Source organism: Euprymna scolopes, chromosome 12 (genome assembly GCF_053919585.1).
Source record: "Euprymna scolopes isolate OS-2025 chromosome 12, ASM5391958v1, whole genome shotgun sequence".
NCBI classification, from domain to species: Eukaryota; Metazoa; Mollusca; class Cephalopoda; order Sepiida; family Sepiolidae; genus Euprymna; species Euprymna scolopes.
Genome location: NC_136493.1, coordinates 27,978,639 through 28,003,412, shown reverse-complemented (window position 1 = coordinate 28,003,412; position 24,774 = coordinate 27,978,639). Strand labels below are relative to the sequence as shown.

Genomic DNA, 24,774 nt, shown 5'->3' with positions numbered 1-24,774 from the left:
AACAAACGATAGTGACCCAAACGTGAGATGAAAACACATTTCCTTTTTCCTTCTACAATACCAGTCCTCTACAAACGATGGTTGCACCCGCACGGACATGAATACATGTTATATCTAAAACATTCATTCTTTCAACAGGAAATAAACGACACGTTTATCTTATACATCAATTGAGTTTTTGCTTCCTTCACTTCCATTCGTTTCATTATTCTTTTGTAACGGGGTTGGGGTATTTGTATATCCTAGTCCCCTACAGAGGCAAAAATAATTCCACAATTGCAAAACCATACATTTAAACTCAAATTTTATTCAGTTATAACATCAAAGAAAGGTTATTGGTCCGGGTACAGTTCTTGCAAAACGATGGGTCAGTTTTGCCTCCCAAATTGAGAGCCAGTAGCTAACTCCTTTTGTTGAACTGGTAGCATGGTTTTCCTTCGAAAAGAACCATGATAATTCATGGTGTTCGCGGCAAGAGTTCTGGTGCTTTTAATTAGGCATAAATTGAGTACCGTGGGACCCTAATTGAATTGAGAAAAGTTCAAACATGATGAAAATGTTCAAATGATGCCATCCTCTAATTGGGATATCTTCGGCACAATATAAAGGTGTCTCTGCTTGTAGAGATTTCAAGTCCTTTTTCACCAAACATTTAGGTGATATAAACATGGAGAAAATATTGCTGCTCCATTCTTGAAAAGACATTCTTCTCGGAGCCGACTTTTGATGAGTCTCTTGCAGGGTGTTTTTTTTTTTTTTTTTTTTTTTTTTTTTTGTAGACTAAAAAGCAAATGGATGTTTACAAAAAAAGGCGCCAAGTAATTATCTTGGCCCATACAAATTAACCAATCAAAGGCTGTCGAAAATATTAATATATCCATAAATTATAAAAATTCATCGAAACAACTGCTATTGTGGTTTAGTAAAAAAAAAAAAAAGTCTATCGCTATCAGCTACAACAAAACGTCGGTTATTACAATTGCGAAAATGGAGATAAGTATGTCCCCCTCTATATTCGCAATCTTCAAGGTGTTTACATCTACGGAAAAATGCAGTTTCCTCCAATTTTCTGTAAAATTACTTTTAACTACAAATAATTTTCCACTTGATGAATTTTCATAATTTTTTTTGATATTTTTCGACATGACAATTAAGTAATATTGTTTTTTCTTAAAATCACATATTAAAAAAATGGGTTTGTTTTACTATACACATAGATACGAAAAAGTTGTCAAAAACAAAAATATAACAAATGTTATTAAAGGCAAAATAAGTTACTTTTCTACCTAATTAGATAATGTTTTGGTGTTTTTATTTAATGTAAACTGTTTATCGGTACATTTGAAAAAGACAAATAGCGACGTGCTCGTTGTTGAATACGTTAAGTTTGAGAAAATGAGTCCAAACTAAAAAATTATACAAAATACTGTTAGAAACCAATATATGTCAGCCATGTCACGCTAACATATATTGAGTGGGTTTCTAACAGTATTTTGTATAGTTTTTTAGTTTGAACTCATTTTCACAAACTTAACGTATTCAGCAGCGAGCACGCCGCCATTTGTCTTTTTTTTAATATATTGATAAACACTAAAAAAAAAAAAAGAAAAAGAAACACTAAAAACTTATCCAGTTAGGTAGAAAAGTAACTTATCTTGCCTTTGATAGCATTTATTTGGTATGTATTTGTTTTTGACAATTTTTTCCTATCTATGTGTATGGTAAAACAAACCCCCCAAAATCGATCTGCCGATTAAGCACCGTAATTTCCTTGTAAATTAATAAGCGACTAAATGCCGGCACGGCGTATCTGTTGCGTGCAGCAGTCACTGCAGCAGGGTACCCTCTGCACTGCAGGGTTCATATTATAAAGCTCGGTACGCTTGGCCAACTATTTAAGCATGTCAAGCTCATCCGACAGTTTAAATGAAAGTGACAACAATGTATTTCGCTTCATTAATAATATAATTATTTTCATAAAATTCTTCAACAATTTTGGACGACATTTTATGTCGACCGGCCATGGTAAAATCATTCGATTTGAGCCGGACGTAAATAGTTATCTCCCTTCATTTGATGGAGTTTTCTACTTCAAGTCTTTCTGTTTACTGAAAATGAGTTCCAATACCTGATGTGATCGAAAGTCTCTTTTGAGACTCCAACCCGTTTACAATTAATTCTTAACTCGTGGAATATGGATCATGTATCCACTGGTTTGTTTGTTTGTTTTTTATTTATTTATTTATCTCTCTTTTCGGTAATTTATAAAAATCGCGGTCATGGAAGAACGCGAGATAAAATCCGTTTAGGCATTTAAAAGTAATTTTACGTTGGGGTACTTGTAAAGTTTAATCAAGACATTAAAATTAACTTGATGTCGTGTTTATCTAAAAACGAAACCGAATGAAACGTGTTTTTTTTTTTTCTCAATTTTAGGTGCATAATAGTCACTTGATTTGGCAGGATTATCGTTTAAGAATACTCTCTAACTCTATATCGAGCAAAAGGGAAAGGGAAAGTGGCTCTTTTTTTTTTTTTTTTTGCATAGGCATCCTGGCATCACCATTTATCAAGGCCAAGTGGCTACTCGAGGATAAGGGTTAAAGAGTGTATAGTAGACAATTGGACAATATAGTAATCGTTAGTAATGGAAATTCGGTAAATTTGTTAACTTATATGGAACGGCTCATCAAAAACTTGTTTACATTAGACTTGAAGACAGCCACATTGTAGTCAGCTGGAAAGCAGGAAAACGGAAGACAATTCCATAGGCGTGCAGTTCTAAGAAAGAAGCTTTGTTCCCATGAACAAATCTACGTTTAGGTTTAGGCACAGATAAAGAGTGGGGGAAATTATTGATAGTGTTTTCTGCTAGATGGGTGTTTCTTGTGAAAATTTGGCGAGGGAGCGGACCATAGATTGGAGCTCAGCCGAGCACTTGCCATGAAAATAACGATAAAGCAGAGACAAACTCGCAACATCTCTTCCGTGCAAAAGAGGTTGCAGGGAAGAGAAAAGGACATCCCCTATGAGGCTACGACGTCTATTTTGAACTCTATCAAGGCACTGAACGTAACCGGCACGTTTTCACAAGTAAACAAATGCATAATATGCTAAGAGTTTCGACACTTTTCAAATGTGCTTTTTCTCAATTTTAAATGCATAATACCAACTAAATTCCTCACTTAGTAATATATAACAAAAACAATAACATAAAACTATTTATAATGCCAACACAGACATTTTCCTTGCGTTCTTCTATGACCACAATCTTTATAAATTGGCAATAATTTATGTAACTGGAATAAGACACTATCTTTTAGTCAGTTAAAATTGAGCTTTAAAAGTTTGTTGCAGCAACGACTCCTCATGGCTTGAGATTTTGAATATCTTTCATTTACAAGCTCAGTGCTGAATGGTACTAGCAGTTAATGTCCCTTCGGGCTTGCCCAATAAGAAGCCATCTTCTAGACGAGCTGATCACATGATAGAGTTTATAAAAAGAATGAACACATGGCAACTCTCTCTCTCTCTCTCTCTTTCTCTCTCTCTCTCTCTCTCTCTCTCTGTTTCCTTCTCCCCTTCTTTCTTTTCTGCTCAGCCTTTTCCTCTCCCTGCACACACATACACACTTTGAGAAATGAGTTGGCATAAGGGAAATAACTTATAGAAATGTGACAACAAGATGGAATGGGGTTGCATGTTCATATCACGTCGGGGTCACCAAAATACATAATAAGAGATAACGCAATGGAGTTTCGTTCTAAATTAATAAACAACTTTATTTGTCATCTTCATTAGTAGCTTTATTAGAGGAGAGAAACGTATTAGTAAGATAGTTCAGTGTTCGTACGCGCACGTGTCTTCATAGTAGTTGTGAAGAGTTCCTTGTGTGGAGACGAAGATTAGATGTCCGACAATTGGCTATAGGTCAGGCCTGTTGAAGGAGAAAGAAAGAGACAGATGTTCTTGTGTGAAGATAGAATTAACATAATGCCGGCTGGTTGAAGGAGAGAAGAGAATAGTTCAGTCCACATGTGTGTATAGCTAGTAGTCGCCAGAACAAAGGAAACCAATTACAGGAAAAAGAAAGGGCAAAGGTATTCAGTGTGTTGACGTGTTGTCAAGAGTGTGTGTGTGTGTGTGTGTCGACGATAGTATTCCTGTAGATTTGGTTGGTTGGTTGTTTTTGTTTTACGGCATATCAACCCTTTTCGGGTTATTTAATGCCGAATCCAAAGATTTTGAAGAAAAATTTTTTTAATAGAATATATTTGTTGTTTTCACGTCGGTTTCTCTTTAGCCCATAATTGGGACCCTAACAGGTACTACCACTCCGGGTCAGAGTGGACCTGGGAGCAATGGTAATTAAAGGATGGCTCCACACTCCCCAAAGCCCACAAGCTGGGGGCTCACCACTGGATATAGTTTAAGGTCATATCCAGGACCCCCATTGAGGGACTTTTACCCTCTGCAGGGGGCAGTTGGTGTATTCTAATGCCCCACCGACAGGGCCAGTAGTCCTGTAGAATGGGTGGGTACAGCACGTGGAAATAAATGGTAGAAGAGAGCCATAAATATGTGGTTTATTCCAGATATTAATTTTTGGCATTTATAATTTAAATACAATTTCTGGCATATAGCCCCACGGCTTGCATAAATACGGCATTATTTAGAGGTCTAATTTTTACAAACTCTACACATTAGGCTGTATTTTGCAAAAAGTACACATTAAATTAGGCTGTATTTCAGCAATACTATTTTCCAAGTGGTCTTTTGTGTCTGGTTTATCAGGGTAGACATGAGGCTTTACATATCCCCAAAGAAAATAATCGAATGGGGTTAAATTGCATGAACTAGGTGGCCAGTTGACAGTTCCATTTCGTGGAATTATTCGTTCATCAAATGTTTCTCTTAGTAAATTGATTGTATCATATGCAATTTGCAAATGATACTCGGGTGTTAGTATTTTCATGATGAATTGCCAAACCAAGCTCAACTCTAAATAACCAATAGTTGCCAAATCTGCAATTAAAGAAAATAGAGTTATCAAATTAAATTTCACCCTGTCTAAAAAAAAAAAAAAAAAACACTGTATATGGATAGACTTTGTCATTTCTTTTGATATTGCCTTTTCCACTACAAGTCTACTATTCATCATCATATTGTATGAATCCAAAGATTCTGTCGTTGACATTGGATTCTCATAACATATACACAGATGCCACGGCGACAAAGAAAAACAAATATGTGTTAAAATATCCTTTCTTCAAATATAAAACATCAGCAAATCGTCCTGTTCTAAAGAAACGCCCAGCAATTCTTTGTTAAAAAAGTGCAAAGAATCATGGGTATTATTTGTTGGAATATTTTGATATAATAATGGGGTATTATTAAAGAAAATTAGAAGGTTCTACTTATAGACACTAGCGTCCAATCAAATGGAGCCAAATTCTGCTAGCAACCAATCAGAAACCGAAATCACTCATTAAAAATATTGGATCTTTTAGAATTCTCACACATAATTTTTTGTGCCCACATGAGAAAGATCTTTGCTCTTTGTCTACAAACTTGCAAAGTTCAAGACTTATACAGATCAGCTACCCACCGCAAAATCATTTCATCTCCAGGAGTTATACAGATCAGCTACCCACCGCAAACTCTTTTTCATCTCCAGGAGTTATACAGATCAGCTACCCACCGCAAACTCTTTTTCATCTCCAGGAGTTATACAGATCAGCTACCCACCACAAACTCTTTTTCATCTCCAGGAGTTATACAGATCAGCTACCCACCAGAAACTCTATTTTTCATCTCCAGGAGTTATACAGATCAGCTACCCACCAGAAACTCTATTTTTCATCTCCAGGAGTTATACAGATCAGCTACCCACCAGAAACTCTATTTTTCATCTCCAGGGCTTATACTCTTTTGAAATTAGATTAAAAATTATTAGAAAACAAACAAAATGTATTGTATAAGTCATCATCATCATCACCATATATGAATCGGAAGATTCTATTGTTGGCATTGGTTTTCCTGATAATTTTCTTGTCAGAATTCTTTCTAGAAAGACATCAGGTACTTACCGGATAAACCATGAGAAGATTGCCAACATCCTAAGTTAAAGTCGTTTTTGTGGAATGAACTGGATTCAAACTTGGGACACCCAAATTGTCAGTTTATGTCATTAACCACTTGACCACTGTCACCTCCCAGTTTACTACTGATATTTATTTATTTTTTTATTTTTTAGATTTCAATCATGGCTTCAGCCCCAGTGAAGTTATTGGCTGTTTTATGTTGGATATTTGTGTCCGTAGGTGAGTAAAACAAAGAAAAGTTGATTTTATTTATAACCAGCATCTACTTGTAACGTTACACACTTTTGCACGTATGTTAACATGTAGGGACCCAAAACGTTGTAGACTCAGTCGCAAGGAACACAAGAAAGGAATAGGAAAAGAACTTCAACTCGTTGTTTCAGGTTTCAATAAAAGACCCTTATTCCTCTTTCTCCTGCCACGTGTGACTTCTCGTTACAGCAGTGACGTCACCCAGGTGTCTCTAACATAATCGTGATCCTTGGTCTGTGCACACGTTTTTCTTTTTATAATATTTTTCTTTTTCCTTGCCATGTCGTCACTTCGTACATGGCTTGGTCATTTGCATACAGCTGCCATCTGCATTCTGTTACTGAAGTTGAAGTCCAATCTAAACAAATTCAAAGTCCAATGTGCAAGTCCAATGTAAACCAATTCAAAGTCCAATGTGCAAGGGACAGGAAAGCGGTTCGATCAGTGCACACACAGACACGGTGACACGCCACCAACATGATCCAGCGTACACAATTACCAACCGGCCGTTCTTTCCTCCTGCCTTACCTTCCAAAACGACCTGAATTTATAGTTGTCGAAGACCAACTGATTTGCATATATGCACGAGATTTTGCGAGAGTTTCCGAGATCATACCATTACAAAACGCCGTCGGCGCCATATTGGAATTCTTTTCTTATCCTAGCTTTGCAGCGATGACAAAGCATACACGCACACCTAGGCCGTTTGAACGGTAAGCCCTCATTTTCACAGCTTTTGCCACAGTTATATACAGTGTTGCCTCAGACGCAAGAAAGAAGGAAAGTTCTGTCTTCTTTTTCTTATCAATTAGTTCCGTTTCAATGATTTCAAGTAACGAATAGAGATTAAATTGCAAAGCAATAGTGAGCGAATGATGCATGCTAAGAATTGATGAAATTCATGTATAAATTTGATCAAAAATCAGAAAGATTAACCTTGTGAGTATTAAAGTGGAAACTCAGAATCTTGAGTTGTACATGTTTTTCGGAGTAAATCTTTTTTTCGTAACAGGAATTTGTTTGGTATCTGTTTATTTATACAGGGTGACCGCCCCCCCCCCACAAAAAAAACGGGCCCCAACTCTAATTAGGCCCCATTTCTTAGTGTTTTGTCCAAACAAAATTTAACACAGTGTATTCTTTATCCCAGCTCCCACTGGGGTCTTGGTGTACTCACAGTCGTTGATTCTATCATGTCCTGTAAAATAAGGGCAATCAGTGAATAAATAATGGAGATATAACGTTTTTTTTGGGTCACCCTGTATAAAGAACAAACAAAAAAAAAAGAAAGGGTGCAAAATACAGATAAAAAAAGGTCCTGGATATGACCTAAAACTATATCCGATGGTGAGGCGCCAGCTTGCGGGCTTTGGGGAGTGTGGAGCCACCCTTTAATTGCCATTGCTCCCAGGTCCACTCTGACCCGGAGGGGTAGTACCTGTTAGGGTCCCAACTATGGGTTAAATAGAAACTGACTTGCAAAAAACAAATATATTCTATTAAAAAAATTTCCTTCAAAATCACCGGATTCGGCGTTAAATAACCTGGAAAGGGTTGATATGCTGTAAAACAAAAACAACCAACCAACCAACAGATAAAAAAACAACTTTTGTATTACAGAGTCACTGTAAATATCATCCAGTTTGAAAGTGTCTTTTTGTGTGTGTGTGTGTGTGTGTGTGTGTGTGTGTCTGCAAATCAATTGTGTTTCATTTGGCCTCAATTTTTGTTTTGAGGCGTTCATTCTCCCAGCAAATATTCTTCCATCTGAACAGGTTATTAATCTGAACAGAGAAATAGTTGAATATGTTAAAGAATTTCAATATATTGGTGCCATCTTTAAAACCAGAGATAGCAGTTACGAAAAAAAAAAAAAATAAATAAACACACTGTTTTAACACTTTAAATGATACTACTACTACTACTACTACTACTACTACTGCTACAGAGATTTATCGTTTTTGTTTTGTTGCATACGGTGTTGCCTGGGATGCCGTGAAATCATTTTAGTTTTTTATATGATTAATGCATAGATATATATTATTTAATTGGCATTTCTTGGATGGCCGGATGTTAACCAGAGATATTTTTAACTGACCAACAGGGGGTAGTAATTAGTGATGGGACGATTCTTAAACAATTACGGATTTTGATTCTTTATAAATCTCTAAATATTTTACTATTTTTTCCTGATTACACATGTTGAATGTGCAGATATTTTTTCTTAAACGTAAAATACACTTGCGGATAGGTTTTAGTTTTACTAGTAGTTTAAAATCAATAAATATTTATTATTTTATTATTACTACCAGCAGTGGAAGATTTTGCTTTAAACAAAATCAAATAAAAAACGATCATTAAAGGAATCGTTTTTGGCATTGGAATAGAGGAACAAATTTTTCTGATTCCGATATTGATTTCAGTAAAAAAAAAAAAAAAAGTTTCAATTTTTTTTTTTTTTTTTTGATTCCTGATTCAAATTTCAATTAATTGTCCCAACACTAGTAGTAATACTTACTAACATTGAAGAAGTACTGCCTAAAAAATTGTTAGAAGATATGTAGAAATAATAATATGATTAAATTACTAACTCTTCATTAATACTGAATGGATATTAAAAGAAATTATTAAAAGAAATTATTGAAGACTAACTTTTACACTGATAGGTTAGCTCAACTTGTGTAAACATTATTTTCCTCAAACAGTTTGGTCTCAGCATGATTCCTTATTTAACAACATCTGTTCGGTGGCCAGACATTAACCAAAGATATTTATAATTCTTTGTGCTTCCCCACTTTTTTTCCTAAGGCTGAGCATCTGTATAGCATTAACTGCATAGGGGACATTCATATTGGAGAGAGATGGCGGACATATATATAACAATGATGAGGGGGGAGATACAGTTATACGGTTGAGGTGATAAGAGAGAGAGATACATTTCTTGTAAGAGTTATATAAAGTTCATAATAACAAAGGGAGACAAAGTTCATACTAAAGATGTTTCACATATTACCTTTCACTGTTGAATGATGACACAACACAGTTTTACAAAAACAAGATAACTGCTTTATTATCAGATTGACCGGTCAAATGATGATTGACGTCAAGGAATTCAGGCATACTACATGATTAACCATTCTCCCTTCGCTTCTAAAGGGACCCTCCTCTGATCATGTCAGCTCTGTCCGACCGACTCTGCTGACTGTTCGATCCGGGCTCGATTGCCTCTGACTGACTGAAACTAGCTCCTATACTGAGAATTCATTTTTGCTATGATGTCAGATGTGTGATTTCAAAACGTGATCGACTCACGTGGCTTAAACATACATGGCTCGGCACATTCTCCAAACACACTTCTGCAACAAAGAATTCTCACTAACCTATTTTTCAACCTAACTTGTTTTTCAGTATATTTTTAAATTGTATTTTTCATTATTTTTTTTAGCTGACCTTTTTTAATTCAATTTCCATAAAAGAATGAAGGATTCAATTCTTTTTACAAACAAACAATATCTAAACTATTTTATATGAAATTTAACAATAGCCAAAAAATAGCTGCTTTCAGGACTGCCAGCAACCACTGAGTAATCAAAAATGCAAGAGTGCTATATGCCCAGTCTGTTAAATCCAAGGTAGCTGATCAGCGGCTTGGTTCCCACCAATTTTGGCAAATAACAAATAGGATCCTGAACAGAAGTGTGCGTTCTATCTCAACCATTATCAATGGACCAGAGGTCATCTCGTCAGCATCAGACAAGGCCAAACTATTTGCAAAGAACTTTGCAGCTAATTCTACCCTATGCGACGAAGGCCATCAACTCCCCATATTTCCTCCTATAACACAGAACAAGCTAGGTAACATACAAATATCTGTGCATGAGGTTGCCAAGCTAATCAAGAACCTTGATTCCAGTAAAGCAACTGGCCCTGACGGCATCCCAATTATAGTGTTAAAAAAGCTTCAACCAGAACTTACTCCCATACTTACGAAACTGTTTAAGCGCTGCCTTAAGGAGAAGTGCTTTCCGACTCCCTGGAAGACCTCATCAGTTTGCCCTGTATTTAAGAATTCAGGTGATAAGTCATCTCCCTCTCAGTACAGACCAATAAGTCTCCTGTGTGTTATGAGTAAGTTGCTGGAATCCATATTAAATAGAGAAATAGTCAACCACCTCAGCAGAAACAACCTTCTTAGTGACACACAATATGGTTTCCGCTCTGCAAAATCTACCGCAGATGTGCTGACGGTTATATCTCACAGGATTAGTGAATCTCTTGACAAAGGCTTCCTTTCTAGGGCAATTGCTCTTGACATATCAAAAGCCTTCGACAAGGTATGACATAAGGGTCTACTTCACAAGATTTCCAGCTATGGTATAACTGGAAATGTTTTCTCAATCATTAAATCATTTCTCTCCGATAGGCTCATAAGAGTAGTGGTCGATGGACAAAAGTCAGAGGCCTGCAGTATTAATGCTGAAGTCCCTCAGGGTTCAATCCTGGGCCCAACTCTACATCAATGACCTCCCTAAACACGTACTTAAATCATTCGTTGACATCTATGCTGGTGACACGACCATGTACGGCAACACATCAAAGGCTGTAAATGACAAAGTTCTCTCTGATTCTCTCTCCTCTGATCTCGAGTGCGTGGTTCAGTGGGGGAAGATGTGGCTGGTTACCTTTAATGCATCTAAAACCAAACTCCTATCCTTACATCATCAACGCTCTGATCCCCATCTGGCATCAATTGGGATGGATGGCTCTCGTCTGGGAGAGGCCCTGTGTTTTGACAAGCTTCTGGGTTTGACCTTTACTCCTGATCTGAAATGGAACACGTACATCAAGTCTGTTGCTAAGGTCGCTGGAAAAATGGTGGGATCCTTCTACCGCTCCAGAAGATATCTCACTGCTGATGCAATTCTCTATCTATATAAAAGCCAAGTACGTCCAAGGATAGAATCCTGCTGCCATATCTGGGCAGGAGCTGCTAAAAACAGCCTATCCTGCCTTGACAGAGTACAAAATAGACTTCGTGGCTTAGTGGGGGATGCCCTTTTCTCTACCTTGCAACCTCTCTCCCACAGAAGAGACGTTGTGAGCCTTTCCTTGTTTTATCGTTATTTCCATGGCAGGTGCTCGTCTGAACTCCAATCTCTGGCCCCCCCTTGCCAATCTTTCACAAAAAACACCCGTCTAGCCGAATCCATTGTGAAAAATTTCCCCCACTCTTTATCTGTGCCTAAATCAAAACGTGGATTCCATGAACAAAGCTTCTTTCTTAGAACTGCACGCCTGTGGAACTCTGTTCCGTCTGCCTGCTTCCCACCTGACTACAACTTGGATGTGTTCAAGTCCAACGTTAACAAATTCCTAATGAACCACCCCCTTAAGTAAACACTTTATCAAATCTCCACACTAACGTAATGTTCTTGCAATAACCCTTATCCCTGAGTGGCTTCCGGGCCTTGATAAGTGGTGACCACTGTTTAAAAAAAAAAAAAAAAAGTTGATTTGAGCCCAAAACAATAAATTTTAAGGGGTCACAATAGGGGTCAAAGTTAAAAAAAATTGACCGCTTTTTTTTTTCTTTTTTTTTTTTTGCTCAACATACACCTTCAAATATTCGGGCAACGCCGGGCTGAAATGCTAGGAATCAATGAAAATCACCAATCAATGTGCAGATTGTTGTTGATGATTAGCAATAAGTTGAGAAACAGTAATGTTACTTGATAAATTTGGCCACTGTCCACCTAAAGTCTCGTAACACACTCCTGGTGAGCGGTACAGACCTCATTAGAAAACCCTGGTCTAGAAGGACTCCTCCTTAAAGAATGTAGGGATAACATTACAATAATAAGGCAGAACAAGATCTATATGCCGCTCAACATATTTGCTAGCCAAATTTCATTAAACATGCGAAAACTGAAAAAGCAATAGGAACTAAAAGCATACCACAGTTTCCTCAAGTCCTTTAAGATCTTGTTTCGCCTGTTCTCGGCGATCGATCTGCAATGACAATTCAGCCAACTTGGATGATTTTACGACCTCGTCTTGCTTCAGTTTGTCATAATCAGATTGGAGTTTTTCCAGCGCCAAATTAAGTCTCTGGTTATCACTAAAAAATAAATTTAAAATAAATACATTTTAAAAAATTAGAAAACAAAATGTTAGCAATTTTGGTACTTATACAGAATAAGGACTGTGCTATAGTCAGAATTTTCTAGACAGTTTACATAAAACACTGAACCAAGGAAATCGCAGTAGCCAACATCATTGGTTTATTATAAATACTTTGATTTGAACAAAACGTCTATTCTCCATAACTACTAACATATATAAAGAAAAACTTAATTTATTGGATATTTTTATGAAAGATTAACAAATGTATATGAATAAGAGTTACAAGATTTATATAAAAAAAACGATTATGTATTGATCTTTTAGTTCATTTAAACAAAACCATTCTACATTGGATCCTTCTTCTAAAATATTTAATCATAACGTACAAGGTATTTTTTGAAGGCTTACAATGCAGGAATATAAAGTCATTACGAGCAGATAAATAAATGGTAAATAATTCAATCATTTTTTTTTTTTTTAAAATTTATATTTATTTACCTATCTGAATTGAATATGAAAATCACCAATCAATGTGCAGATTGTTGTTGATGATTAGCAATAAGCTGAGAAACACTTAGTAATATTACTAGAAGCTCTCTTTCACCGCTTCCCCCGCCCCTACTCCCCAGTATCTCAGGGACTCTCTATATGATAAATTTGGCCACCGTCCACCTGAAGTCTCGTAATGCACATCCAGCCACCACCTCTTGGTAGGTGATATGAACTACATTGGGAAACCGAGCTTTAAACCAAAGCTTGGCAATCATCAGATGACACGGCCAGAACAGAAGATGAAGGAGAAGAAAACCACAGCACACAAACATCAAGGCTGGCAATAGTTGAGGGGTGACACATGGTTCTACAACATATTAATTATGAGAAGATGGATTAGCAAAACATATTGCCGCCTTTATTTTTTAAGTATGTACAAAAACTCAATCTCAGCATAAGTCTGTGAGTTCCTATCTTATAACGACCGTGGTGACTGAATTGCAAAGTGATGCCTGTGAACGCTAAATAGCAAATGGCTCTAATTGCCATACTCTTTCTTTCTCTGCTTTCATTTGGATTCGATTTTTTTGTTACTTTCTAAAGTAAGAAAGTTTTCACAGAGACATGTTAACTCAAAGTATTTTCAACCAATCTAAATTGGTTCAAGCCCCAAAAGTAACAAGTCTTATTGAAAATGATAAGCCAGTGCAAAGTTAGAAACTTCTATAAAACAAACTGTCAAAATCTAAAGACACAGAGTATTCTCAAGGTGGTGCATCCTGAGCAGGACTCCAAATTGTATGCTCAACATCACCTCCTCCAAGCATTTGGCTGTAGGAGGCAGAAAGAACTCAAGGACTTGCATACCTGCTTTTTTCATCTTGTGTACATATTTGTACACGCTAACAAGCAGAAACAAATCGTTACTCACAACTATATACACACAAACAATAACAAGGTAAACCAACACACACACACACACACACACACACACACACACACACACACACAATGCCACGCTGCCAAATACTCACATATGTATATTATGTGCACACACATATTCATACTATGAACATATTAACCAACACATTTTTAAGTCTTGTGGCTACAAACCCAACTTTCTTTATCAAACATATTTGTATAAATGAACATTTTCATGATTGAAAATAACTTTTATATTCTTATCTCATGTATAAAAATGTTTTGTTATAAAACTTTTTCTCCATTTTCATTTACAAAACACTGTTTATGCTTTTGGTAGCACTTACTACCTGGTGACCCATCTATTCTCAATGTTTCATTTATTTCTATTTTTATTATGCATGCATATTATTTATATATATATATATATATATATATATATAGGACTACTTCATCTAGTCACATAAATTAATATACGAAAGTAATTTTATGCATAAACTTTAAGTATTTACTTCAACAGTGCTAAATACATAGGTAAAGCTAGGTAGTAAGGTATATATATATATGTATATATATCCTTTATTTTCTTTTTTTCTTTTAACATAACTTTTATACCTAATGTCAGTGTGGTTCATTAGTTAAAAATGCTGTTATCCAAAATGGCCTCTACCAAGGCGAGGGACCACATCAGACAATATTTTTGAATGGTTTTGTGTTCAGACCTATTTTCTTATTTTTCAGTCTGTCAGCCTGTACCCAAAAATGAACGGAAAATAGTTTGCTATTTTTACATGAACCACAAGCCGTATAAGGGGGATCTTCCTCCAGAACTGGATCCGACTCTCTGCACGCATATCATATTAATTGGCTCTGGCATAAAAGATGGCATTGTCATACCTGCCGAACCATCTGATATTAATATGTACTACAAAAAGATTCCTCTGATGAAAAAACTGAACCCCAAACTGAAAGTGTTGTTGTGCAATGGCGGAAATTTCAATGATGTCCTTGCGTCCGAAGAAAATCGGAGAAAGTAAGTCACCACTTACAGTTTCCTTGTTAAACTTTTGATTATTTTTTCCTTGGAATTTTTGAGATGAGGATAATTTGGAATTTTTGAGATGAGGATAATTTGGAATATTTGAGGTGAGGATAATTTGGAATTTTTGAGGTGAGGATAATTTGGAATATTCAAACTGTTGGTCTCATCCTGGATGCTATTCTCACAATGTTTTGACTGATGCGTTGTGGCATAATGGATATAAATGCTAAATAACAAACAGGTCTTGGATATTACCTTAAACTATATCCAATGGTGAGGCCCCAGCTTGCAGGCCTTAGGGAGTGTGGAGCCACCCTTAAATTGCCATTGCTCCCAGGTCCACTCTGACCCGGAGAGGTAGCACCTGTTAGGGTCCCAACTATGGGTTAAATAGAATATGACTTAAAAAACAAATATACTCTATTAAAAAATCGTTCTCCAAAATCACCAGATTTAGCATCAAATAACCTGAAAAGGGTTGATATGCCGTAAAACAAAACAACCAACCAACCAAATAACAAACATGTCTAAGTTACAGTTTCTTAAAGGTTGAAGGTTCAAGCCTCAGTATGGGGAATATAAAGAATACAATTATGAATTACTTAAGACTTTTGCCCTGACATGACTGACGGAATTGTTGTGTTGTTGATCCTAGAAAATTCCAGGTAGCGATCGCGGGCAATTGTCAGTGTTTAGTTATTAGAAATATTTCGATAACAAAAAGGAATGTTTGAATAGCAGAAAGAATGTTATCGAAACAGATTTGGTATTTATGTTTATGTTAAAATATGTACCAGGAATGTTAACTTGGTGAAAAGGAATTTTAGTTTTCATAACTAACATAAACAATATTACACAACAAATATGGGGTGATTCTTTTTTGTTTTTTTTTGTGTGCTATGTAGATTTCATATTGGTGACATCCCAGAAGAAAAGAAATAAAGGATTTAGATAGATATAAATGGCAGTGAAGAGAGATCAGTTCCACCCAGAACTCCCCAAATGGGGAAGATAAATCAAAAGAAGCTGCAACAACAAGTTTGGGCCCCAAAAAGGACCCATCAAACAAACCATTAGGAGGGTCTACATGGAGGAAGACAAAAAAAAAAGAAACTGTCCCCGGATGAATATAAGGAACTCTACTTATCCTGACTAGGATATACATGTGAATTGATATTTCCATGAAACTTCCTCCTTTGGAATAAGCCGGTCCAATCTGTCTAGGGTGAATCCTACTGGCATCTGAAGAAGTTTAGAGGTTACATCGGCTGAAATGTTGTGAGAATAAAATCCAAGACAAGAACAGTAGTTTAAGTAATCTATATGATACTAGCTGGATGCCCATTGTTGCCCAGCTGTACAATACGCTTAAACATGATATTTTCATTTATACAAAATCATTTATAGAATCAATCCTCTATTTATTGATTAATATATATTATGAGGAATAATTTGCCCGGTGGACTAATTTGCAAAAAAAGTAAAAAAAATAATAATGATAATGTCAGTAATTGTCTGTATTTTTTAGATGAGTTGTTTTCATTGATTGAGATTGTCGGACTGACTTCCTCATCTTGGTTATTATTGTCACAACGTTTCGGCCGTTTTGCCCTCCGGCCTTCGTCAGGTGAACGGTTTGTTAGGAGTCTCGAACCCAACCCTTTATTATTATTACGGGGGTACCGTGTTCGGACTCCAGCTAGGCTTTGGGACATAGTTGCTGATTCTCTGTTTTTCAATGTTACTTTTTCACTGCCTTCGTTCAGGATCCTGAACGTAATAATAATAAAGGGTTGGGTTCGAGACTCCTAACAAACCGTTCACCTGACGAAGGCCGGAGGGCAAAACGGCCGAAACGTTGTGACAATAACAACCAAGATGAGGAAGTTAGTCCGACAATCTCAATCAATGATAATGTCGTTCATCAAATTCTGTCTGTGTTTGTTTACAATATCATGTCAGCTGATATTTGGGTTTGACGATCTTAAAAATAGTCTCTCTTCTCTTATAGATAAAAAAGAAGAATTTTCACAGAGGAATATTTTATGTTAGACCGGCCAAGAAAACACCGGTGTAACATAAAATATTCCCCTGTAAAAATTCTTTTTTATCCATAAGACAAGAAAGACTATTTTAAGGACAGATTTTTTCGATTTTCGATACTTATTTATACAAAACATATTTATGAACACTGCCAGAAATATAAATTACCTTTGTGTGAAATTTGCAAAAGATAGGCTCATCTGTTTCAGAACTTATGAGGAAGGAAGGAACTCTCTCTTTCTCTCTCTCTCTCACACACACACACACACACACACTCACATACACACACACAAAGGAATTTTTATATAATAGAGATTAATATTAAAGCAAAAACAAACTTGACTCCTTTTTTTTCGAGTTTAAACAACAGGCATTTATTTACAGGTACTTTCCAGAATAACATCATGTATCTTGTTCAAAAGTCCGCATATACTCCAATGTGCTTAACAAGACTCTGCTGTGTCCAACACGTGGCTCTCGGGCCACCTGTGTAACACGTTTATTTCTGTTCATCTTTAACATCTAAAGACCACATTTTTCTTTTTTATATAATCTTTTTCTTTTCTTCCTAGCTGTGACATGACCTCGCACATGAGTCAGTATTTGCATACATTGCCTGTTGCTGCTGCTGCTATACGCGCATCCACGCTCTATTACATAACTAGATTGATCCTCTATAAATCTGACAGTTATCACAGTAGCCCCTTATACTTTGATAGCAATAAGTCTTTTTTCTTTACAAAGTAGGGATATATATTGTGTGTTGGGTGGGGAAGCTTAGTGGTTTAAGATGAAAAATCATTTTTCTATGTACAAGTAATTCAGCAAATTTATACAAAAATAAATTTTTTTAAATATTGAAATACAATTATTTCTTTTCTCTATGTGATGTGTGCAAACACCTTGCTGCACAACTTCCCACTCAGGTTGATCCCCAACATTTTTTTTTTTTTCAGATATATCAACAGCACATTGCCGTTGCTCACAAAGTATGGATTTGATGGTTTTGATCTGGATTTTGAGTTTCCGGCTTGGTATCTACCCAAGGAGCAAAAACATAGCTTCAGCTTGTTAGCCACGGTGAGACTAAAAATAATGTATTATTTGGATTGGTCACATTATTGTTCTCATCTTGATTGTTATTCTCACAAAAGAAATATCTGGTTAGATAAAATATGTAATCAATAAAATCGATTGGAATTTCAACTTTTACTTTTGAAAACACAAGCAGCATTTTGATTATTTGGACTATTGCTCTTATCTTAAGAATGTTTTGTTTTGCTTGCACAATGTGTCAGCCGATGTAACCTCCAACCTTCTTCAGGTGTATATTGACAATGGCTTTTATTGTTGAATAGTGAAAAGAATGTTTTGGTTGTTAGAATTCAAAATGTGTGATGCGTTTATGGAACAGAAAGAGTGTTGAGTCATTTCCATTTATTTCATTTTCATTATTTCATTTATTTATTATTAATTTGGATCTTTACTGAGTCTATATAATTGTAACATAGCACGGATGTGCGTATGTAAATACATGAGAAGTGATGTTACAGGGGGGGGGGCTATAAAAAAGAGAAAGAGTATGATCACGTGAGAGACAAGATAACGTTCAAGATCATGTGCGAGGCGTGAAGGACACTCGAGAAGATGATAGCGGTAAAGAGAGAATGAGAAAATAAATGACGTCACTGGTAGGGGAGGGGGACTATAAAAAATAGAAAAACAGATCTTGTGAGAGATGAGATAACGTTTGAGACATGGAGAACGTTCTAGATCATGTGGGTGATGTCGCGGCCATAATGATGAGGAAATAAATGTTGTTGTACAGAACCAAAATGGCGAGTTAGAGTTATTTCCTATTCTTTAAGTCTCCTTTGTGACTGAAACTGGACACGAGATGTGTTGGTTCCCGGACAACGTTACATAATATTTCTGAATATTTGAGATGAGAATTGATGATCTATTTATATATAAAACATATGTATGTGAGAGAAAGAGAGAGAGAGTTAGTTCCCTATGGATTCCAAAACTGTACAGCCAATTTTTAAAAAATTTCACACAAATGTATTTCATGTATCTGGGAGTGTTCTTAGATTGGGTTTGTATCGGAATGCCTCCGATAAGTATCGAAAATCTATAATCAAAAAAAATTCGATTAAAGAAAGAACAGTTTGATTTTTACCAATGTTAACACCCTTATACAGTCTAACATCACAAGTACATTTGAGAAGTACATTTGAGAAGTTTTATCACTTCGCAAGCAGAAATGTCTGGCATATCAAATCTATTAGTATGTGCTTTGATTAGACAGGGATGTGTTCAGAATTAATGTTTCTGTTTAGAGTACAGTTGAATCATGAGACTTGACTTTTTGCATTTTAAACTTTAATTAAATTCGTTATATGAAAATAATTTCATAAAATCAACTGTAGGCTCTCTAATGACCATTCCATCAAAGCAAAAGAGAGAGAGAAACCTTGTAAAGTATTCCCATGTGTGCCTATATAAATTGAATATCAAACTAATCAATGTTATAAAGGTATTCAGAATAACAAATGGAGAAAATGGACATTTGGTTTACTTTTGGCAGCCTTGTAACTCTCGCTTCCCTTATTCTATCCTTTAGTCCTCATATTCCGTGAGCGATATTTAAGACAAAAGGAGAACAATTGCTGTTTTTTGGGTCAGAATCTATTCCATCTAACACTTAATTTTGACTAGTTTTTTTTTCCCCCTTGAAGTAGTACTTTTTTTAGCTGACTACATCAAGTGGCTTCATACCTTGTCTGAAATGATTTAAGCCAATTCATCAACCCACACTAAAAAAGGATCTTTCTGACATTGAAAGATTAGAAAGTGGACCTTGGATTTATTTTTCGCAGTTTCCTTTAGTCCTCACATTCCATGAGCGATGTTTGTTTCTGAAAAAGAGAGGAGAATTGATGTTTTCTAGGCTAGAATCGATCCATCTAACTGTTATCGTTGGCTAGATTTTTTTTAATTTGAAGTGATATTTTTTTAAATTCCTTATATCAAGTGGTTTCATGCCTTGTAAAAAAAAATTTTTTTTAAATAATATGCATTTTGCAAAAAGTGTCCAGTATCGAGGAAATATGTCATATATTGGGATACCCTGTGCCGGTAGGTAGAGATATATTAACTAGTATGAATTTTGGGTTAGGGTTACATTAAGTACATGTTGGGACAACCTGGCAGCGAATGCTATTGAACCCAGTGCACCTAGCGTGATTGATATGAAAGTTCAGAAGTGAGCTTCTTAGACAGCGCACTCTAGATGCAGATGTCGATAACATAAATGATCATATATGTAAGGGTTGGAACAGATTTTCGACACAGTTTGCGTAGGGGGAACCAAGAGACAAGATGTGCCCATGCAAAGTAGGGGACTAAGTGAATTTCCTCAAGACTGTCCATTCGTTGACCAGTTTTTAATCACAAAAAAATTCATTTTAGCTTATCTTTTATAAGGAAGGAAGTTTTGGTCTTTCCCCCCGTGTGAATGAATCTCTCCCCAATAAAACCTTTAAAACTGCCAACAAGTCTCCTTGCATTTCCATGCATGAGTTTTATTCGTGTTGAGTTAAATAGCCGACCTCAACCACTAGACGATGCAAGAAACAGCCACATGGAAAAAGCAAGGATCAAAAGTCAAGACGTATATGTAAAAGAAAGACTTTTATTAATTGATTTCTTGATCACTCACCAGCGATAACTCACAGGTGCATAAATATGCGTTTGTTGTAAAACGCATATGCTTCTCGTATGCTTCTCTTCGTTTAAAGCTTGTTTGTTTAATGTTTTGTTTATGAGAATGCAATAAATGAAATATTAACATTGATTTGATGTTTCTGACAAAGGGGGAAGAATTGATGTTTTCTAGGTCAGAATCTATCCATCAAACTCTTATCATTAAATAGTTTTTTTTTTACCTTAAAGTGGTATCTTTTTTAACTGCATACATCAAGTGGCTTCTTGCCTTGTAAATTTTACTTTTTAATAATATGCATGAACATATTTGCCTAACTATCCAGCATTGAAGTAATGTGCAACACAGCGCAGATGCACATATGCAAATGCATGCAAAATCACATCACCGGTAAAGATAAAAGAAAGACTGTAAAAAAGAGAAAGAGAACAATCACTTTAGAGACGTGAAGCATGGAACGATATACTGTTTGAGATCACGTGGGTGACATCACGGCCATAAGAATGAGGAAATAAATGTTATTATCGTAAAAACAAAGTGAGTTGAAGTTGTTTCCTATTCTTGGTCTCTTATGCCACATAAACTGAGACTATGTGTTGGTTCCCGGACAACATTACAAATGTACAAAATATAAACTTAGTGTCATTGCAACAGCCACTTACCATTTGAAGTAAATTCACTTTGAATGCATTTTACAAATTTTTCAGGGACTGCGTGACGTGTTTACAGAAGAGGCGAAGAAAACGAACCAGACAAGACTCTTGCTCACCGCTGCAGTTGCCGCCATAAAATCTATAACCGATGCTTCCTACGATGTACCAAGTCTGGCTAAGTAAGTCTAAAAACTGTCATCAAAAACATTTCGGGATTGTTTCTTTTTTTTTTTGTTTCATTTTACTTCAGTCGAAGTTCTCAGGAATCAATGTCTCCGATATTCACGAGTGTAAAAGACAATACTTTCTTTTTCTGAATTTTTTCATTGTCTTTGGTTGACCAGTTTTCAACTCTAAAGCGTGTTAAAAAGAGAAGGGGTTGGGGGGGGGGGGTTTCAAAAACAAGAGACAGACTTATGCATGTATTTAATAGTATCATAATTTTGTACCTGCTACTGCGGATCACTCAGTTAGTTGGAGGAGCTAACCCTCATACAGTCTCAAGTCCTAATACTGTTACTCATTTCACAGAGTACTAATTTCATAACAAATAATTTTTTTAATACTCACCAGTAACAAAGAAAGGGAGTACTTTTTTATCTGATTTCTTTTGTTGCCTTTGGTTGACTGGTTTTCAATTTTAAAAAGTGTGAGAAAGAAAAGGGGGAGGTGAAAAAAAAAGACAGCCTTATGTTTGTATTTAATAGCATCATAATTTTGCACCTGCTAATGTGCATCACTCAGTAAGCTTCTATACTTAAAGACAAAGTTTGTGAGTTCAAATTCAGTCGGGGCAGAATTATTTTTTCTCAGAATTTTTTTTTTTAATTACATTTTCACCCCAAACAAGGCGCATTGCCACTTTGGTGTAGGGGGCTACTATCAGGGGCAGCAACTACTGGGGCACTATGCTGGGATTTGGGCAGCAAGATGTCGGTTCACGTTGCACTTGAACTTCTGCATGCCAGTACAGTTAGGGAAGCAGGAACCTGGAATGGAATTCCAGAGTCTAGCGGTTCTGGGGAAGAAACTACTGGAGTAGAAAGATCTTTTACATCTAGGGATCTCTACTGTGTGGGGGTGGGATTTAGCTGCCTGTCGGATTTGTCGAGGGTGTCTATGTCGTGGGGGAGTTCGTCAGAGCATTCACCATTAAAATACTTGTAGAACAGGCAGTAGTTTTCTAGCACGGTAGAGAGAGCCTACCTTTTTTGCAGCGGCCCTGGCAATGTTTTCAATATAATTGTTCCAACTCATGTTTCCTGTGAACGTTAGGCCGAGCAGTTTGAAAGATGTACTCTCAGACAGGGAGTCACTGGCCATTGCTATTGGGTTTGTCGAGGGTGTCTATGTCGTGGGGGCACAAGTGTCTGCGGTTCGTCAGAGCATTCACCATTAAAATACTTGTAGAACAGGCAGAGGGATGCAAGGTTTCGTCGATGCGACAAAGGCTGAAGCTTAGATGCCAGTTCAGGGCCTATCAGATTGATGACTCTTTTTTGAACCTTGTCTAGGAGCGAGAGATTAGTAGCAGATACACCAGCCCAAATGTGACAACAATACTCCATACATGGGCGAATGGTGGTCTTATAGAGGTACAGGATACTTTCAGGTGTCAGTAGTTTTCTAGCACGGTAGAGAGAGCCTACCTTTTTTGCAGCGGCCCTGGCAATGTTTTCAATATAATTGTTCCAACTCATGTTTCCTGTGAACGTTAGGCCAAGCAGTTTGAAAGATGTACTCTCAGACACGGAGTCACTGGCCATTGCTATTGGTGGCAGAGAAGGTTTCTTGTAATTATTGAAGGAAACCAGTTTAGTCTTGGCAGCATTGAATGTGACCATCCATTTATGTCCCCATTCCACTACAGATTGGAGGTCATCCTCTAGTGTTTTTGCCATTTCTTTAGATATGTGTTCATTTGTTTTCCTGTCATGCCTGTTATAGAGTGTAGTGTCATCAGCATATATACCCATCTCAGAGGCAGTTTTGTTGGGTAGGTCATTAATAAATATTAGGAACAATAGAGGTCCAATTTTGAGTGGAGAATCATTCTTGTAATAGAAAAAAAATGATCCAAAAATCGGAAGGGCAAAATAAATAACTCTATCATACAGAAAGGGCAATTACCCAATTGCAAATACTCACCGTAGTTTTTCCAAGTAAAATTTAATCATATCAACCCGATCAGTGAAGCTTTGAATCATAAAGAATTCCATGTAAAGATTGGTAATATTAACCCAGCCAGGTTCAGCAGTGGTCGTCTTATTGTGTCAAGACGAAAAGCTATCACTGAAAAAATTCAGAGATTCAGTTTATTTTATACAGCATTTCTGGTAGCTGATTGGTCTGTTCTTATCACCCCTGGCTATAAATATAATCGTTCAATTCTTTGCGATTATACTTAGCGCAACCAATTGTTTGCTTGTTCGCACCATTCATTTAGCATGTTGAAATTGAGACTAAGTTATTTTGGTGGCTTTTTATCTGTCAGGCTGAGGCATTTCATTCTGGATAACCCTAAAAGGTCCATCCTCTCAGTCTTTGCCTCTCGACCTTTGGGTGGAGAAAGTTATTGTTTGTTCTCTGGCGCATTATCACTAATGAATTCCAATGGGGCTGCTCAGGCATATTTTTCAGGGCCAGAGTGTTCCTTCTTTAGAGGCACTGGCTTGATTCTGACCACATTTCGACCTTGTGTCACATCTCCCCATGGTTGAAAGGAGGTACCTACCCATTACAACAGTGCCAAAAATATTGCAACATGCATTTTAACTCCAAATTAACTTATGTGCCACCATAGGTCAATCAGTTAGTACACCATACTTCAAAAAAGAATATGTGAGTTCAAACCTCACTTGAGACATAATCAATTTTTTTCTGATTTTGAGTTAAAATAAACTTTTTAAATAGCAATATTAAGCAGATTTTTTTTCTTCTTCTGTAATCTATGTAATTTTAAGTACTTGTACAGCTTAATCAAGACATTAAAAAATGAAAATATCGAAAAAAGGTTATATTGTACGTATCCGTTATGGACTGAAGATCTCCGAAAAAAAGTTTCATTTAATTTAATCGAGTAGTTTTTCTTTTACAGCGAAAAAAAAACACATTTTTATGAGAGCACATTGAAGTCAGCCATTATGGAATTTGTTAAACATGCCATGGGGAGATAACTCCAGTTAAAGCGCCGACACTCCCTCCCCATCTTTAATACTATCTTTTCTTCCTAAAAATAGAACCTTTTGCTTGGCATCATAACAAATTGTTTTTTCGCTGTAAAACAAAAACTACTTGATGAAACTAAGTGAAATTTTTTTTGGAGAACTTCATTCCAGAATGGACACGTGCAATATAACCTTTTTTTCTATATTTTCATTTTTTAATGTCTTAATTAAACTGTGCGAGTACCTAATT

The 24,774-nt window shown here is 36.3% G+C and overlaps 1 protein-coding gene across 4 annotated transcripts in view; it reads left to right on the top strand.

Annotated features, from left to right (window-relative positions):
* LOC145291222 (acidic mammalian chitinase-like) overlaps positions 1-24,774 on the top strand; it is a 71,328-nt gene that overhangs the window by 32,038 nt on the left and 14,516 nt on the right. For 3 of the 4 annotated variants that reach the window (XM_080136816.1, XM_080136817.1, XM_080136815.1), the window contains exons 2-5: positions 6,257-6,323; positions 14,634-14,925; positions 17,934-18,057; positions 21,412-21,536. In XM_080136816.1, the coding sequence (XP_079992942.1) occupies positions 6,266-6,323; positions 14,634-14,925; positions 17,934-18,057; positions 21,412-21,536 (599 nt within the window). In that variant the 5' untranslated portion in view covers positions 6,257-6,265. Of the gene's footprint in view, positions 1-2,062; positions 2,214-6,256; positions 6,324-14,633; positions 14,926-17,933; positions 18,058-21,411; positions 21,537-24,774 lie in introns of those variants that run through there. The other variant, XM_080136814.1, reaches the window with a different exon arrangement.